Here is a 17,268-nt window from a genome sequence, read left to right on the forward strand (position 1 = left end):
GCTATACACAATCAATGGTACATATGCAGATTACATTTAGGGCTGATCTATCTTCTTCTCATGCTATTTACTCGAATAATATTGTATTCTGTTGTGTGGATTTTCAATGTAAGTGATGTTTCTTGGGAGGGGGGATATGGTGAAGAAAATAGAAAGTGAGTGGTGTACACTTGCAGTAAGGGAGGCACTAGGATTATTTTAAGATAAATTAATGGGCAGGGACTGGAAAGAACAGATATTTTCCTTCAAATCGTGGGATTGGCTTCTTTTTTTAACTGAAAAAATAGTGGGCAAGTCTAATATAAGGATCAATGTTCTGCAAGCTTCTGAGCAAACATTTGTATTTTCCTTTTCATTGTTTACTTTTAGTCAGTTGGTTTTGCTATATTGATGTTTTGATACTCGTCTAGAATGCCAAAAGGAGAACAAAATCGTATATAAGAAGAGAGAAACGTGTTTTATGTTAGATCTCTTCTTGAACTTGGGGATTTCAAGTCATAAGGATTACTATCCCCCTCAGAGTTCTGAGACGACAAGTCTGCGTGCTCATTTGGGAGTGCCGATATGTAATGTAATGTCTCGACAAAGTTTGCTTGTGAGGGGGGTGGGGGAGAGGGTTCTTACATGTAGTTTTGAAGTCCATACCTGGCGGTTTGTTGGATTCTGGTGCTACACTGACTACATTTGCAGGCAAGTTTCTCTTGATGCATGCAGTTTAGCTTGCCTTTTAAAATTAAGTTTTTCTCCTTTTGAAAACTTTTTTCACTGATTAAAGTTTTTGGGGTAGATTTGGGTGGGGACAGAATTGCCAAATATTTCATTCTAGCTTAATGATATACTTAGTGGACTAGATACATTGGTCTAGTGGGCCTTCCCAATGGTAATCACTCTTAATTGTTTAGGGATGTCAATGTCTCCTAACATGAGTGATAGAAACTGTAATGAAACATCAATGATTTGATGGGTGTAACGTTGAATACGTTAAGTGATACAATTCCTGATGATTGGTCAAAGGGACTGAGCTATTAAACATTACCATAAATTTCCATCTCACAGTGGTGAACGGCTGATTTGATAACACACCACTGTCTGTAGGCAAGACTTGTAAAAACTGTGCCTATTTCAATAAATATCTGCATTGATAAGGTCTCTTCGCCAGGAACAGTGAGTCTATGATCATGATGTCATGCACAAAACACTGGAGTGGATCCAATAACTTACTGAGCCACCATCTCTTAGTTTTGTTTTGAGAAATTAGAGATAGAGCTACCTAGAATGGAATCCATATGGAAAAGCTTTGAAAACCACCATGGGCAGTGATTTTGACTGATCAAGGAGGGGTGATTTTGCAGATTAATAAATGCTTAGCCTGTAGAGGTGGAATTCAATCCATCACTGCAGAAGACCCTACATTATGGACTCGGGTGGATTGCTACACGTCGCTGTACGAAGCGTTTCCGATTATCTCGTCTGGGGTGGATTCTGACTCCATGCGCAGAGGGGCGACAAAGATAGTCAAATATTACTACCACTAGTCTTTGCTCAGATTTCTTTGGACACACGCGCTTTATAAATCAACATGTGTATTCCGGCGAGTGTGATATTTTTACTGCAATTCCAAATCGGTTAGTTGGGAATCCTTGGCTTATGTTACCACGTTGGACTCCTGTTGATATTTGTGAGGGATGTACCATATTGCACTGAAATGTCATACTGATACCTTAGAGGCACATTCACCTGCCTCGGCCGGGATTCAATATCCAACCTACAAGATCTGGGCTTACCATTGCCTGGATTCCAAAAGTAGGACCTGTCTGTTTCAGAAGTCTCTTGCCCTGACGAAGTTCCCATTAAAGAAACGAAACGAGTTGGCTGTTGTCCTGTTGTTTTAACCCAACGAAGAATGAAGATTTTTGAATAGAACATAATGGTTGTTGTGACTCCATCCCTGGTGCTGCCTCCATACTTTCTCCTTTTGACGTTTCTGGATTTCCAGTGGGACCCAACTGCGGCAGTTCTTGGAGGATATGGGCACAGTACTTTAAAATATTGTGGACATTGAAATCGGGGTGCCAAACAAATAGTCAGCTGCAGTGTCGTTATCTTTTAGTTGTTTTGAAAAATTAGAGATAGAGCTACCTAGAATGGAATCCATATGGAAAAGTTTCAAAAACCACCATGGGCAGTGATCTTGACTGATCAAGGAGGGGCTGATTTTTCAGATTAATAAGTGCTAAGCCTGTAGGGGTGGAATGGAAGAATTCCATCCATCACTGCAGAAGATGTCCTTCCTCTGAAGAGGTGGCAGTGTCCCATCTGCAATATACAAAATTATGGATAATCCACCAGTATGGTTGAGATTTCTCCACCAAATGGGCGGCGCTACTCATCAAATTTGAAGCTTATGCAAGCACTTTGGGGGGGTGGGGGGAATCTCTGTCTGGAAACAAATGGTTAATTATGAGTTTCTGTTGCCATCAGATGAGAACAATTAAATTGGGTGGTGTTTAAAGTGGGCACATTGCCAGTGGCCACATAAATAGTTACCACTACATGCCAGGAATGTTTTATCAGCATAGTAGGTTCATTCTTCTATGAATTAATAATGGTTACATTTTACCTTACTGTCTTTCACAGTGGTAATTTTGCTTAACATGATTACCGTTCAGCTACTGTTGGTCAGGTGGTTGATCCACCACCAATTCTGATTGAGGTTCCTCCATACTTTTGGGGCATCATTTGCAATGGTGCTATTGATGGGATTTTCACCATCCACCTTAAAGGGCAGGCCTGCCATTGCAGTCACAGATTAAAATGCCCAAGGACAACACTGCAATGTCTTCTTAAAGTGTCCTCTGCTTTTCATGTGGCCTAAATCGGGCCTGGAATTGAGATATTCAAATGGTGTTGGAAGTGGAGAAGAAGCCAGGATATCTAGAATGGTAGTGATAACAAATTCATCCAAACAAATGGCCGCCATCCTTTCACCTTTCTCCCTGTCATTTTTGTCTCTTCTATCACTATTTTGAAATTTCATATCTTTCTTGGGGTAAATCTGAAATAATAAAGTATATGGAAGACAGCAAACATGCTTCTGTGATAACTGAACAAAGAGTCAAGGTATAGGCAGTGATGAGCGCATTAACCCCATGGCTGCTCTTCGGCATTGATCTGACACTAATCAGGGCAGAGTAAAAGCTCATAGGCATTGCAAAGTATTACCTTCTTTATACTCGTATGAGACAGTCTACTTAGTTAAAACCCAGGGCATCGGTTTTTGCTTGTTTTTAGAAGTACTAATATACTTTATATATTTCAAAGTACAAGGAGCCCTATCTAATATTTTGCCTCCATGGCAAGACTTTATCATACCAAATAATGAGTAATTGCTGTCCTTGTATATGAGAAAAACCCAAATCCATTGATTTGTATCATGTTATATGAAATAAATGGTTTCACCACTGGCTTGCTGTAGCTGCAAAAGAAGACTCTACAAGGGGATTTCCAAGTGTCAGTGTCATACTAGTAAGACCTGAAAGCTGATTGGTTTCAGTTAATTGTTAATTGAGCATGAATAGCCTACAAGTGAATAGATTTTTTGCAACCTTCTAGTGTTCTAGTTGCCTTATTTTACATGTCAGCTGAGGAACCTTTAATTGATTAGCCCAGAAATGATATGAATTTGTTGTGCCAAATGTTAGAAATCTTTCCACTATTCACCTATGTCTGATATTGTTCTAAGAGTATTTGGGGGCTATAGTGGAGTGGTGGTGGTGTAAGTGGGCAAGAATCTCAGTTTGCTGACAATTTGTGTATGACTTGTTAAAACATTAGGAAGATAGTAAACAACACGCTGCTGAGAAGAAGTTAGCAAAGAGCTGCTGAGAAAGACAGGACAGAATGGAAATGTCATATGATTATACCTTGTTCGTAGTTTCCCCAGCCAGTTTTTAACTGATTCCGGGTACCCAGACTAATTTACTATATATTTTAGGAGACAGATTAAAGGGAAGGGGCATTATGTATATTCCTAAGTGAACTGGATTTACTCACCATTTTGTTCAGTTGCACCAACAAAATAATGTATTTAAATGTGTTTTAGCTGCCCAAAACATTTCGCCATCCTATCCCATAATGCTGTCACCAAACTATTTACGGAAGTAGGTCAGATTATACCTTGTTCGTAGTTTCCCCAGCCAGTTTTTAACTGATTCCGGGTACCCAGACTAATTTACTATATATTTTAGGAGACTGATTAAAGGGAAGGGGCATTATGCATATTCCTAAGTGAACTGGATTTACTCACCATTTTGTTCAGTTGCACCAACAAAATAATGTATTTAAATGTGTTTTAGCTGCCCAAAACATTTTGCCATCCTATCCCATAATGCTGTCACCAAACTATTTACGGAAGTAGGTCAGAATATGCTCTTGTTTGCAGGTATGTGATAGTTTATTGTCTTATTCGTGCCGTCTTTGACTAAAGTGGCAATCACAAGGACTTGTGCCTTTGTTCTAGTACAGTTCCTGCTTGAAAATGGACTGCAAGATGATATTTCGTATTTTTATGTTACTCATATCTTCACTTTCTCATTCACCAGTAGGATTTTCTAATGGGCTCTTTAAAATACAAATCCTGCAGGAGTACAGCCTAGTGAATCATATTAAGGTAATGGCAAGGAGAAGAAGAAACGATGCCAGATGTCCCTTACAGTGTGGACAAGGTATTCAATGTTCATTTACAACTTCAATTGTTACCTTCCAAAGGCAATGACTTGAGGCTCAGTAGAGAAATAGGTGAAGTCACATGTTGGTGAGTTTAACCATTTGAAACTAATTTTCCCACCGGATAAGCGACTGATAACGTATGAATCAGTAAAAATTCTGATGAGCACCCTACTGTGTACCACCTGGAAACTTTTCTGAATAAACAGTTTGACTTCGCTACCTCTGCCTAATGCATATTATGAGGGACTTATGTAGGAGCTTAGTTTGGAAAAACACCGCAACAAAAACATATTTGCATGGAGTGAATTTATAGGGTTTCCTGGCAGTTCATGAGCAACCAACAAAGCCTCTGTCATATTTAAAAGAGATAGTTACGTTTAAGAATATACAATTCGTGTACAACTTGTAACATCTTTTTCAGTTTTAATTTTTGCTGGGATACTCTACAGCACTTCCAATATTTTAAGCATATCTATTGCTATTTTGTTATTGACGAATAACTATGTTTATATTGTCTTCTAGGGAAAGATACCATTTTTTGTTAGCATTTTTTTTCACAGCTGAGTTGACTTTTTGAGGACATTTTTATCAACACAGTAATGCTACATTTTAAAACGTAAATTTAGATCGAAAATTATAGAAATATATAAACATTACCTTTTTCTTCTTTTTTTCGAAGATACTTCAGCATAATGCTATTAACACTATCTTCTCTCCCTTCTGCTTCAGATCTTTTACTTTCTGGAGCATCTCCACTTGGTGAAGCTTTCCCAGCACACCCTTCTCCTTCTAGTCTTTGAAGTCTAGGACGGCTCTTAATACTATCAGCACTTTTAAAGGAAGTAATCGAACCAGAGGATGAAGATGAATCAGAAAGATTTGCTAGATCCTCTATTGATGAGGGGCTTTTCCTACGATCCATTTTTGTTGCTAACGAGGAGCTAAGGTTGTTACTTGAAGGCAGATCTCCAAAATGAACACTCAATGGTCTTTGGACATCCTTTTTAGATCTGGCGAGGGAGTTATTTGCATCAGTTCTTCGGACGGCTGGAAGGAAGTCTTCTAAATCTTCACCACTTTTCCCAAAATTGATATTTGACACTTTCCAGTTGAGTGGAAGCTTGTTAGTGTCTTCTTCTACAAAGCTTGAGAACTGCTTATTCTGAAATACGAGCGGTTCTTTTCCAAGCTCAGTTTCAGCTGCTTCTTCTAATGACGTTTCAATGCATCTTCTTCTTGGTTTTATCACTGAAGTAGCAGCCTCATCACCTTGTCTGATTGAGGAACCTTGTTTTAAACCATTTTCAGGCTGAATAAGAGATTCACAGGAACCAAACCTTGCTATTCTTTTAACTGCAGGTGAGAGGGTCGGATCAGATGGTATGCACCTGAGGCTGGATGAACGTATCAAACCACCACTGGCTGAAGACGCCGCATTCTCTGACACTGACTTGGCTCTGAGAGTGAAATCTTCCTCATCATCATTGAAGGCTCTGCACCTTCTAAGCGAGGAGGCGCCTGTTGTCTGATAGATGGGTAACATACATGCATCTTCCATCCCTAAAGTGGACTGCTCCTTTTCGTTTGCCCGTTTTCTTCTCAGTTCTTCTACAAATTCAGAAAGAGCGAATGAAGAGCTTGGGCATTTTTCTTCGACAGGGGAAGGCCTTTTTTTCCCTGCAGAGGAGTCCTTAAAATCCACCTCTTCTATTGTTTCAAGGGATGTTTTCCTCTGGGTGTCAGAATCCTCCTTTCCTACCCGGGTGCTGTAGTCTCGCATTCTAGAACCCACAGGAGAATATGGTGTGGTCATTTCTCGATTGGGTATGTCTTTGCTCAACCTACAGAAAAGACAAAATGAATAATAAACATTCTATAAAAAAATGTGTTTCCTCAAAGCCTATATCAAAATATGAGATTTAAATATATTTGTTAATATTTGTCTTATTGTTTACTTTCAATTGCATAGGGATATTTGTTTTTATGGAGGTGTTTTATTCAAATGAAAAACATCCATCAAAGCATTTTCAGATACACATTTCGTTACTTCCAATTATACGTAGTATTTAAAATAAGATCAACTATTTTATTAAGTACGTATTTCATAAATCAACAATTAAAGAATACCTCCCAAAACAAGTTTTTATATATCAAGTAACACATTGGATGCCCACACACTTGCACGCTGCAACCCAGGCCAGAATAATACTCTTGAATAAGTAGCTTTATAGAAATGTAATGGCCCTTGGTTAATCTTAATAATGTTATTGCCAGGCACTTCCTGCCAATGCCTTCTTTGGAAAAGAAAACGTATTATAATCTGAATGCAAAATGCAGAAAATGTGTGGCTAAGTGCCAAGAGCATGTAATGCTCAAGAGAACAAACTGATCTGACTTTCTGAAAACAACATTTTGGAACGCGAGCCAGCAAAATGGCTGGAACCTGCTGGGAAAATGAAGAGCCCAGCAGAAGGAAAGAAAAAATCTTGACTGAAAGAAGTGGAGAGCCCATTCTTGTTAACCTTCACTTTGACAAACAAAATCTGTTCTCTTTTCTAAAACTCGAGCAATTTGGAAGTAGTCCATGCGGCACAAAAACAAGGCTGAATACCTCAAGCATTTGTTATTACTGTGGTCAGGTGGAAGGAAAATCATTTGGTGGTCACAAAGCAATAATGGGAAGGCGGGTTTTAAGTGGAAGAAAAGCTGCGTGTGTTATGGTAATTAATCATTGTCGGCAGCTATTATTTGTTCACAGCTACTGCATTATCAGTAAGAAACCGTTAAGGCTGCACTTCTTGGAAATTGAATGCACAGGTCTTTTCTAAATTTAAAGACATAAAACAGTGCACTTCCTGTATTAGGGCCTAGTTCTAATTTCTTCGCTGATGCCGGATCAGAGGCAAATTACAGTTTGCCCCCGACCTAATATTACAACCCTTTCACAAATTACGCACAAGGGGGGTTTTGCCTCTTCGATTTTCACCAGGTAAGTCTTGGCACAAAGCAGGGAAGCAATTGGGGTGCAGTGGCTTAGCAAGGGAGAGGGCGGGACTGCACGAGTTTTGGGGGGTGGCAGCATCCTTCACTCTTATCTGCGGCCGCTGCTAGGTCTAGCTACGCCTCTGTTGGGGCGTAGGAGCGTCGCCCCACTTAAATGCCCCCAAAAGGCCCAGTGATGAAAAATAAATTGGAAATTCATTTCATCGTCCCGTCCTGAACAGAGCGTCAGGACGGGGCAAAGCCTGCTGAGTGACAGCAGGGAGGAGTGGCGGGCAGAGGGCTGCTTTTGCCCTGTTTAAAGTGCGCAAGTCACTTTGGGCGGCCGTCTTGTGACTGCCAGCCAGACATGCACACTTTAAAACTCTCAACCTAGCCGGGTTGAGAGCAAGTGCAGTCATTCAGTGCCCTTGGGAGCGCTGAGAGAGGCCGCTCCCACCAATCAGGGCACTGCTCACATGCTGGTTAACAGCACGTGAGCAGGCCAGGATTGATTGAGGGAGTTTGCTGGGGCCTGCACTGCATTCCCAGCAAACAAGGTCAGAGTGAGGAGGACATTGTCCGTCAGGATCTGGTAAGTGGTTTTATTTTTTCTTTGCCCATGAGCGCACCCACCCATTTGCCCGCCTCCTTCCTCAGTAGATGTCAGCCATCACTGCTAGCACACAGGAGTCAATTCAATTCAATTCAATGTTTCTTTATTCGGCATTAAAAAAATTAAATAAAAGTACATAAAACTGTTAAAAATCCTTAAAATACAATTCATTTGCCCGGGATTGAACAATTGGCGAACAATACATTCAGCACCCCCATCGTGAGTTCTTTATCCTTACAGAGATCTTAATAAAATTCATTATACAAAACAGGGTGTAGGGATCATTAGCCCTTTGCAAAAACAATAATGCTACCTTGGCGTGTTTAAACTTTGCTTGTTTTAAAATTCCCACTAAAAACGTACGCCTAGGCAGAGTATAAAATGAACATAACAATACAAAATGAAGGGTATCCTGCGGAGACCTATTGTCCCAGCTGCAGGTACCCTTCTGCTCAACCGTTAAAGTAAAACCTGGGGGATCAGCTAGTATGTGATGTAAAAGGTTGAGCCTAAAACGAGTCATGTAAAATCTGTCCTGTGCATTGTGTGTGAGGGCAAGATAGGGTTCCATTCCTTCCTCTGTTTTCAGTAATCTATAAGCACCAACTGTGGGTTTTCGTTCTACTGAGGCAGCCCTACGTGCAGCTGCCCTTTCCTTCCAAAATATTTTCACCCTCAATTTATCGTGGGCGGTGATTTCTTTAGGATTGGTAAAAAGATTCTTACAGCCAATACCCTCAAATGTGTCCTTTACATATTTTAACCAAGGAATACTCAATCCTTTATCCCTTTTCAGACATCTGTGATGATTTGCCTGCTTAGACCTGCCTCGGAGTTGGTCCAGATCTTCAGCCAGGCTAAGAGTGGTCTGACCTTTATTAGGTCTTCAATGTATGCCCCTCCTAATTCATCATGTATAATATGGGCAGAGATACTTTGTGGGGTTTTAAGTACCTTTCTGAAGTATTTGTTTTCCTCTGCCTGTAACTGTTGGATATTTGCAAAACCCCATACATCTGACCCATAAACAGCTTCAGAGCAGCAGATCGATCTGTACAAGTTCATAACTTGTTCAGGCGACCAACTTCCCAGCCTGCGGCCATAATTCATTATTGTCCCGGTTGAAGCCACCAGTTTAGAACATTGTTTTTCCACTAGGAGTTTAAAGCTTAACAACCCGTTAGATAACAAACCTAGATTGGAGAAGGACTGAACCTGCCCTAGTTTATGGGTACCTATCTTGTAGGAGAACTTCTTACAAGGTTTGACCCCTGTCAGCATAACGTAGGACTTATCCAGGTTAGCGGATAAGTCAAGTGTATTCATAAAGCTGACAAACCCATCAATCAGCCTCTGAAGACCCATAGGAGTGCGGGCTAACAGCACCGCGTCATCCGCGTAGTCATCAGCGTAAAGCAAGACAGGGACTGGACGGGAACCTACTTGGGGGGAATCTACCCCGAGTTTACCTAATTCCATGTCTAAGTTGTTAATGTATGGGGAAAACAGAAAGGGAGCTAAAATACAGCCCTGCCTGACCCCACTATTACATGGAAAAGGTGATGTAAATACTCCTTCTGAGTTGAAATGCACTGTGGCAGAGGTATTCCAGTGCAATGCTTTGAGTATGTTAACTAGGTCAGGTTCAACCCCTAGACTCATCATCAGGGCCCATAGCTTCTCTCTGTTAACATGATCGAAAGCAGCAGAGAGATCCATGAACCCTAAGTAAACTGCCTCGTTGCTGGCTATGGTGTATTTGGCAACCAAGAGATAGAGGTTCAAACATTGATCCGTTGTTGACCTTCCCTCCCTGAACCCGTATTGTATGTCAGTAATAATCTGGTGTGTGTCAGCCCATTCCGTAAGGCGGTTGAGGACCACACGACCCAACACTTTCGCCATAACGTCGAACAGGGATATCGGGCGGTAGCATTGGGGATTGTCCCTATTACCTTTTTTAAAAATTGGGACTATTGTTGCTGTGGACCAAGAACGCGGGAGGCCAGTTTCGGCCGCCGCATTTAAAACCCTCGTACGGATAGGGGCCCACAACTCTACCTTACTTAGGTAGAGATCAGGTGGTATGCCATCTGGGCCTGGCGCTTTGTTTTTAGATAAGCCTTGAATGACCCCTGCTACTTCTTTCAGAGTGAACTCAAGCCTAGCAACCCACCGGGGTCCCAGCCCATCACCCTCGTTGTTTTCACCAGTATGGTTGTATACGTTTTTAAAATGGTTATGCCATTGTTCTGGGAGAATTGTATTTTCAAATTTCTGGGGCATTTGCGTCCTGAAAACATGGTTTATTTATAATTTTCCAGAACTCTGCCAGATCCCTTCTGTCCGCTGCCTCCCTTAAGACCTCCCAGGCTTGAGATTGGAGAGAGTATTTCCTACCTTTTAGGGCCTTTTTATATACAAGCCTGCATTGGCCGATGTGTGACTTATCCCGGGGTAAGGTTTTCAGGCTAGATTTCAGGTCTTTATGTGCCCGCAAGCAGTCTTTATCGAACCATCTGGGGGTGGTATTTGTTCTCACCTCCTTAGTGGTCTTTAGTAATCCATCAATCAGGTGCACCATGTCCTCAAATGCATTTACAACAGCAACACCCTCTAGGGAAAGATCGAGACACACCTTAAATGCATCTCCACATTTCTCCATTAAAGATTTATAAAAGGTGTCCCCCATCTACTTTAGACCATCTAAGTCGCCTCCCCTGGTCCGTTGCCCTCTCTATGCTGCCTACCCCTCGAGTGATACTTTTGATGGGCGGACCTTTTAATTCCAACACTAGGGGATTATGGTCACTATATATACTCCATTCGATATCTACCCCTTTAACCCAAACTTTAAATAGGATGGAGACCATAATATAGTCAATAAAGGAGCGACAGCGTCTACCCTTAAATGTAGGATTGATCTCATCTCCACTTCCCAATTCCATGAGGTCAATGGTATGAACCAAATCGTGGCTTTTCAACACCCTATCCAATTCCATCCCCTCAGGGGAATGCAAGAAGTGTGGGCCATCCTCCACTGTACAACGGGACCAATCCTTATTGACAGGTCTCAGGCTCGGGCAAAGGTGGCAATTAAAGTCACCAGCTAGAACCAGGAGTGGCGCCACCACCCTTTTCCCTGCGGATAACTCAGCATTTAGACGAGTATGCAATTCTTTAATTGTGGAACCCTTCCCATTGGCTCCCACAGCATTATACCAGTTAATCAGGGTAATGTTTAACCCTTTTATATGTAACCCCAGGGCTTGCATGTTGTGTGATGGGCAGTTTAGGTTAGTCCACACTCCTTCTACCTATAAAATACACGTATATAATCAGCCCTCCCATGGCTCTCCCCGATGGTGACTTCTGGGCAGGTACTGAAAAACACTTGAACCCCATCAGAAAGAAGGGGTTGCAATCGATCGCCCAGGTTTCCTGCAAACATATTACCTGAAACCTGGTGATATGTTGCTACCAATCCTGATCATCAAATTTCGCTGCGAGTCCTGCTATGTTCTATGATAGCAGCTGTAGCCCCTCCTGCTTTTGAGTCATCCTTAATAAAGGTGTGATTGGGTTGTTATTTTCTAACCTATCACTAATCGGGGCTTCCTTGGGCTCAAGTGGGGTATATAATTTCAGTTGCTGGGGGCGTGACGGGGTAGTGTCCGACCCCATTATTTCCATGTCAGCTGCAGTTCTGGCTTGTGGGCCCTCTCTGGTTCCGGCCATCATCTCTGCAGCTATACCTAATGAACCGGTCTGTACGGGGTGCTGGGATATAAATGTGGACTGTACAATGTGTGGTTCAGAGCTCTTTTCCCTACAGTATCTCTTCTGGGGGGTTCTGTCCTTCCCTAGTCAGTCTAACTCTTCCAGGGACATCAAGGGATCAAATCTATTCTGCAGGTATATTGCTCCTTGGTTCATAAAGGGCGAATGTAAAGGTCGGCGACGACACCCAACCAAGTTCCACTCACTTCTACTTTGCCCAACTTGATCTAACCCCAGGTTACAAATTCCACTTGAATAGAAAAAACAGGGCATAGATCTAATGTTGCTAGTGTTAGTGGTCGGTCCCCATCTTACTATTTGATCAACGACACGATGGTTCCTAAAGTTTACCACCACGCAGTCCCCGATGGTATCCTTGGGCCTATTCCCCACCCAGTTCACCCTACGTACCAACAACATTTCCCCCTGTACATTACCTGCTTGAGGCCTATGCTTGTTGAGCCAGAACGTAATTTTAAGCTCTTCATGGGCCTCTGTCTGGTCTGGCCTTAACTCCGGAACCCCTGTTAGAATAATTACGTATGGGGCTGCTTCGGGGGGTAGGTTTATATAGGGTAGAGGGTTAGTGGTTACCCCGGGGGGTTTGTCCTTCCACTTGGCACCGAATCGTGGGTACTGGTGAAGGTTGTCTATGAACAATAGCTCGATGAGTGCCTTTGACACCCCCAGGGTAACCTCACCTATGGTAGTGGTGTGTCCCTTGGGAGCCTGACCTATGTACGACCTCTGAGGGCCTAGGGGTTGTGAGGGGCGTGTGGCAGTGGTAGTTTCTCCTTTTGAGGGGTTGCTCGATAGTGGCGTGGGCGGGCTTATAGTAATAGACTCCCCTACTGTGGTGTTACTTGGAGGGGGCAGAGTACTACCACCACCCAGCCCCTTTGTTTTTACCAGAGTAACTACCTTGTCCAACCTACTAAGAATTAGTTTTATTTGGGTGTTAATGAGGTGCTCAAAATGGGTCTGTAGGTCAGTTATAATTTGGGCTACCCACATAGGGGAATCTTGTGTATATAGCTCGCCTCCTCCATGGGCCCTTGCCGCTGTGCTAAGTTTTTCAAGCAGAGCCTCGGTAGGTTTACCCCTCTTCTGCCTCGTTTTCTTAGTGCTGATCTTTTTCTTGCCCATTTGTACCATCTCCCCCGTTGTGTGTGTCTCTTGTTCATTTGTGGTCCCCCCCCTTTGCAACAGGGAATATCAGTTAACTCAGGGTCTGGCAGAGTGTGTGGTGGAATTAGTGAAACTTCTATGTCACAGTCCTGTTGTGAGGCCGTTAGGTCAATTTGTGGGGTTAATGAGAGACGCCTCTCTGTGCGCTCAATTTCGTTTGCCGCTTCCCCAATAGCTTTGCGCAGCATTCTGTCTATTGCTGTTGGTTTGTCCAGTATAGGGGGGGAATTCCTTTTGATTTACCAACCAAACAGAGGTCAGGGGGTGTACGCAGAGTATACCTGGAAGACCTTGTTTGAACAGTGCTGGCCATTATATATGAAGTCTATTAGTATATAGTCCTATGGCAGTTACTATTGGGTGAATACAAGTACTAATACAATACCCGCGATAGAGGCCAATCACCACCACCCTTGTTGCCCAAACACAACAAACCGACGTCACCCTGGTCACAGAACCCCCAAAGCCCCCTATTAGATACACAAAATGCCTCCCTTGTTACTAACCCACTGAATGATCCCGATTTTGTATCACGGTCCGTTCCCAAGTTCTTGGTGGGGGGGCCCAGCCCAGCCTCTGCCAGCCCCGGACGGCCACAGACGGTCTCGCCCTTGTCCCGGGGTTAGCCCGGCGCCGCCCGCGAGCCAGGGCACCAGCTGATGTTAAATACAGCCCTGACGCCGCCTGATGATGCTGTTGTCAGGCACCTGGGCTGCGGCTGCTGAGAGTTGTGGTTCGGTCCCGCCTTATGAGCTCCGATGGCCATTCCCCTCACGGCGTTTGCGGGGTGCCCAATGCCGTTTCGCTCACGGCGCGTGGAATGCCAGAAGGTTTGCCCCCTCGTGTCAGCCTGCAGGTAAGGGCAGAAAAGAAAGCTCGTCCCACGCTGCGGGGCACCAGCTCATGTTAAATATAGCCCTGGCGCCGCCTGATGATGCCGTTGTCAGGCGCCTGGGCTGAGGCTGCTGGAAGTTGTGGTCCGGTCCCGCCTTATGAGCTCCGATGGCCGTTCCCCTCACGGCGTTTGCGAGGTGCCCAATGCCGTTTCGCTCACGGCGCGTGCAATGCCAGAAGGCTTGCCCCCTCGTGTCAGCCTCAAATGGTTGGAGCGGCACTCTCACAGGACTCTGTACTCTTCGCTCAGCAGCAGAGTAAACAGTCCGCTTCAAAAAGTAACGCTCGGGTGACCTGTACCGTTTGCTAGTACTTCCGGCTGGATAGACGGGACAGTCCTGTGCATAAAAGATTCCAACACCTCACTGGAGCCACAACTATTTCCAAAACCTCGATCATAACATGTTTAGCCTTGGATTCAATAGCCCTGCCAAGGTGTCATCTTCAATTTGCCTATGACATGATATGCCTCTTTGAAGTTAATCAGATGGCCATCCTACCAGAGGACAGAACATTTCCCCACATCCAAGGCGTATTTCCTGCTCTGGGATACTTTTTCACACCTCATCAAGGGAGTATGCAGCTGCCAGGTGACACTGTGAGCTCATGCAAATGGGCCGCCAGAGGGTTTAGGCAGGAAAAAGGTAACTTTCTAAAAATAGTTTTCCCCCCCAAAATGTATTCAAAATCCAACTTCACCAGTGACTTGGGTTTGTCATTAAAAAAATTAAAAGTCCATGCATGGAATTTGTAGGTGTTTCCTAGCCAGAGGTAACATTATTACATGTAGTAGTGTATCCCCATGTTTTTCCATGTAATAGTTAATCCTGCTATAGTGAAAATAGCTTGTCGGGCCTTTTCACTGTAAGGACATGTTAATATTAAACGTTTACATGTCCTACTTTTAAATACCAATATCTGGGTTTAATCCATCATCATTCTTTAGCTCACTTCACCACCCCAGTTCAGACCCAGCCATATGCAAATCAGTCTTGATCCTGTTCCTCATGGGAACAGTCCAGCCAAGTCAGGCTTCCCTGGCATGGAAACAAGCCTCCTGGGACCAGTTTCGGGGTAACACCTCTCAGGGAAGTCAACATACAACGGGATAAGTTAAATTAAATAAAAATAAAAGAAACACTTACCTTTCGCTTGCCGCATTGCCGACTTGGACAAAGATTAGCGCTGGAAAACCACTCGAAAGTAGCGCAAGGCACCACATACGCTGCTTTGCATTACTTTGTACCAAGGTGGGTAGCACGGGTGGTGCATGTGTGTTCCCACGCAACCACCTAATGTTTCTGATGCAAATCCCTATTCACTTAAAAAAGTAGAATGGGTATAGCGTGAGAAAATAGGTCCCATTCCAAATATGTTTTAATTTCTCCTTTCTTTTCCAACTTTGTATGTGTACAGCACACATACAAAGTGGGAAAAGGTTTAAAGTTAGACTAAGCATAGTTTTGTACTGGAAGGGTTCCCTTCCAATGCAAAACCTGTGGTAGGCTCAAGGAGATACCCTCGCGCTATAATGCAAAGGTCTGTCTGTGGCACACTGCAGCATATTTCTGCGCCCGCGCCATTAAGAGGGGAGGAGAATGCTCTCTCCTTCTCACGCAGCGCAGTATTTGCGGCTACTGTACTGCACTGTGTGACAATCTAGATAATTGCCCCAAAGTGAATAATGTGGAATTGGATTGGGAACAACAAATTGAAACAGAAATACTGCAATGACTTAGGTTTTTGGTTGCAAATGGGCGGATTGATTGATTGCAAGATGCTTACTAGTCCCCAAAAACGGTAAAAAAAAATCCCCCCTCCCCCCTCTAGCAATAGTCAAGAGTTTGGGGGTCACAAATTTCAGCTGACTTGTTTTGTCCGGCATGCATTACTGACACTGATTCTTTTCAGGAGCAGCAGCCAAACTGTGGTGCTCTTTTTCGGTGTCCTTACGGCTGCAGTCATTCATGCTTGGTTTCCGGGCAACATTTTAAGACCTGTAATGTTGGCATGCAATTGTGGATGAAGTAATAGAAGTACTGAGTTTGAGCTACTCTTCTTCCCTTTATTACTGGTTGCCTAGGCAATCGATAACCGTTCACACAAAGTGGAATCAGAACATGGTGGACCACTTCCTTCTGCCTGCAGCATGAAGCAGCTGCCAGTTCCCCGAAGCCCACCTCATAAGGGCAGTGCTTAATTTGAGCCGGTGCTTTCAGGTGCTCGGCACCGGCACTTAATTGTAAGCACTGGTGTTTGTGACAAACTGCCCCTAGGTGGGACTGTATGGTCATATTAGAGATGCCCATATTAACAGTTCAGTATTAATTAAATATATTTCAAAAATGACTATTACCTGCCACTCAAGTCATTCTTATGGCTTTGGGGGCCTGAAATAGTTCGAATTGTCACACTTTTGGAAGTGTGATGGTTAATAGTTGAATTGTTGCTGCCCCTGCCTTAGTCTCCCTTTGACCCTCCATCTTGTTTACTCGCTCCCTGGCCCGCCCCTCCTCCCTGCTACCGCCTCCCAGCTGCTGCCCCTCCCACGCTCCGCCCCCCTCCACCATCCATTTATGGCCAATGCCCCCACGCGCAGCGTCCACGCGCTACGGCCGCGCCGAAGGTGCGCCAAAGGTAAGCCCGTCTACGCCCGTCCGCGCCTGGACCGCGCCTAGCGCCAGAGCCCCTGGTCCTCGTAATGCCCACCCCTCCCGCATTACTTACGATGCCACCACCCTCCTAGCCCTTAACCCCGGCCACTCCCCCAACTGCGTCCAAGCCGCCCCTGGACACACCCATGGACCCTTTTCCTGCTACTCCTGCAAGTTCGACGGCACCAAGAACAACTCCTCATCCACGAACACACAACAGATATCCGATCCCAACCACCTACAATGCATCCTGCTCAACACCCGCTCGGTCCACAGACACGCCATTGACCTCTGGAATCTACTCGACACCATCTCTCCGGACGTCGCCTTCCTAACAGAAACATGGATGAACGCATCCTCAGCCCCAGACATCACCATTGCCATCCCGGAAGGCTATAAGATCACTCGCAAGGACCGCACCGGCCACAC

At 44.1% G+C, this 17,268-nt stretch overlaps 1 protein-coding gene across 1 annotated transcript in view; it reads right to left on the reverse strand.

The window, feature by feature from the left end:
* Positions 1 to 5,362: 5,362 nt before the first annotated feature.
* Positions 5,363 to 17,268, reverse strand: part of MYO18B (myosin XVIIIB) — a 1,710,199-nt gene continuing 1,698,293 nt past the window's right edge. The window contains exon 44 of the mRNA XM_078665559.1: positions 5,363 to 6,569. Within this exon, the coding sequence (XP_078521685.1) occupies positions 5,363 to 6,569 (1,207 nt within the window). The remainder of the gene's footprint in view (positions 6,570 to 17,268) is intronic.

Source organism: Lissotriton helveticus, chromosome 11, assembly GCF_964261635.1.
Source record: "Lissotriton helveticus chromosome 11, aLisHel1.1, whole genome shotgun sequence".
Taxonomy (NCBI): Eukaryota; Metazoa; Chordata; class Amphibia; order Caudata; family Salamandridae; genus Lissotriton; species Lissotriton helveticus.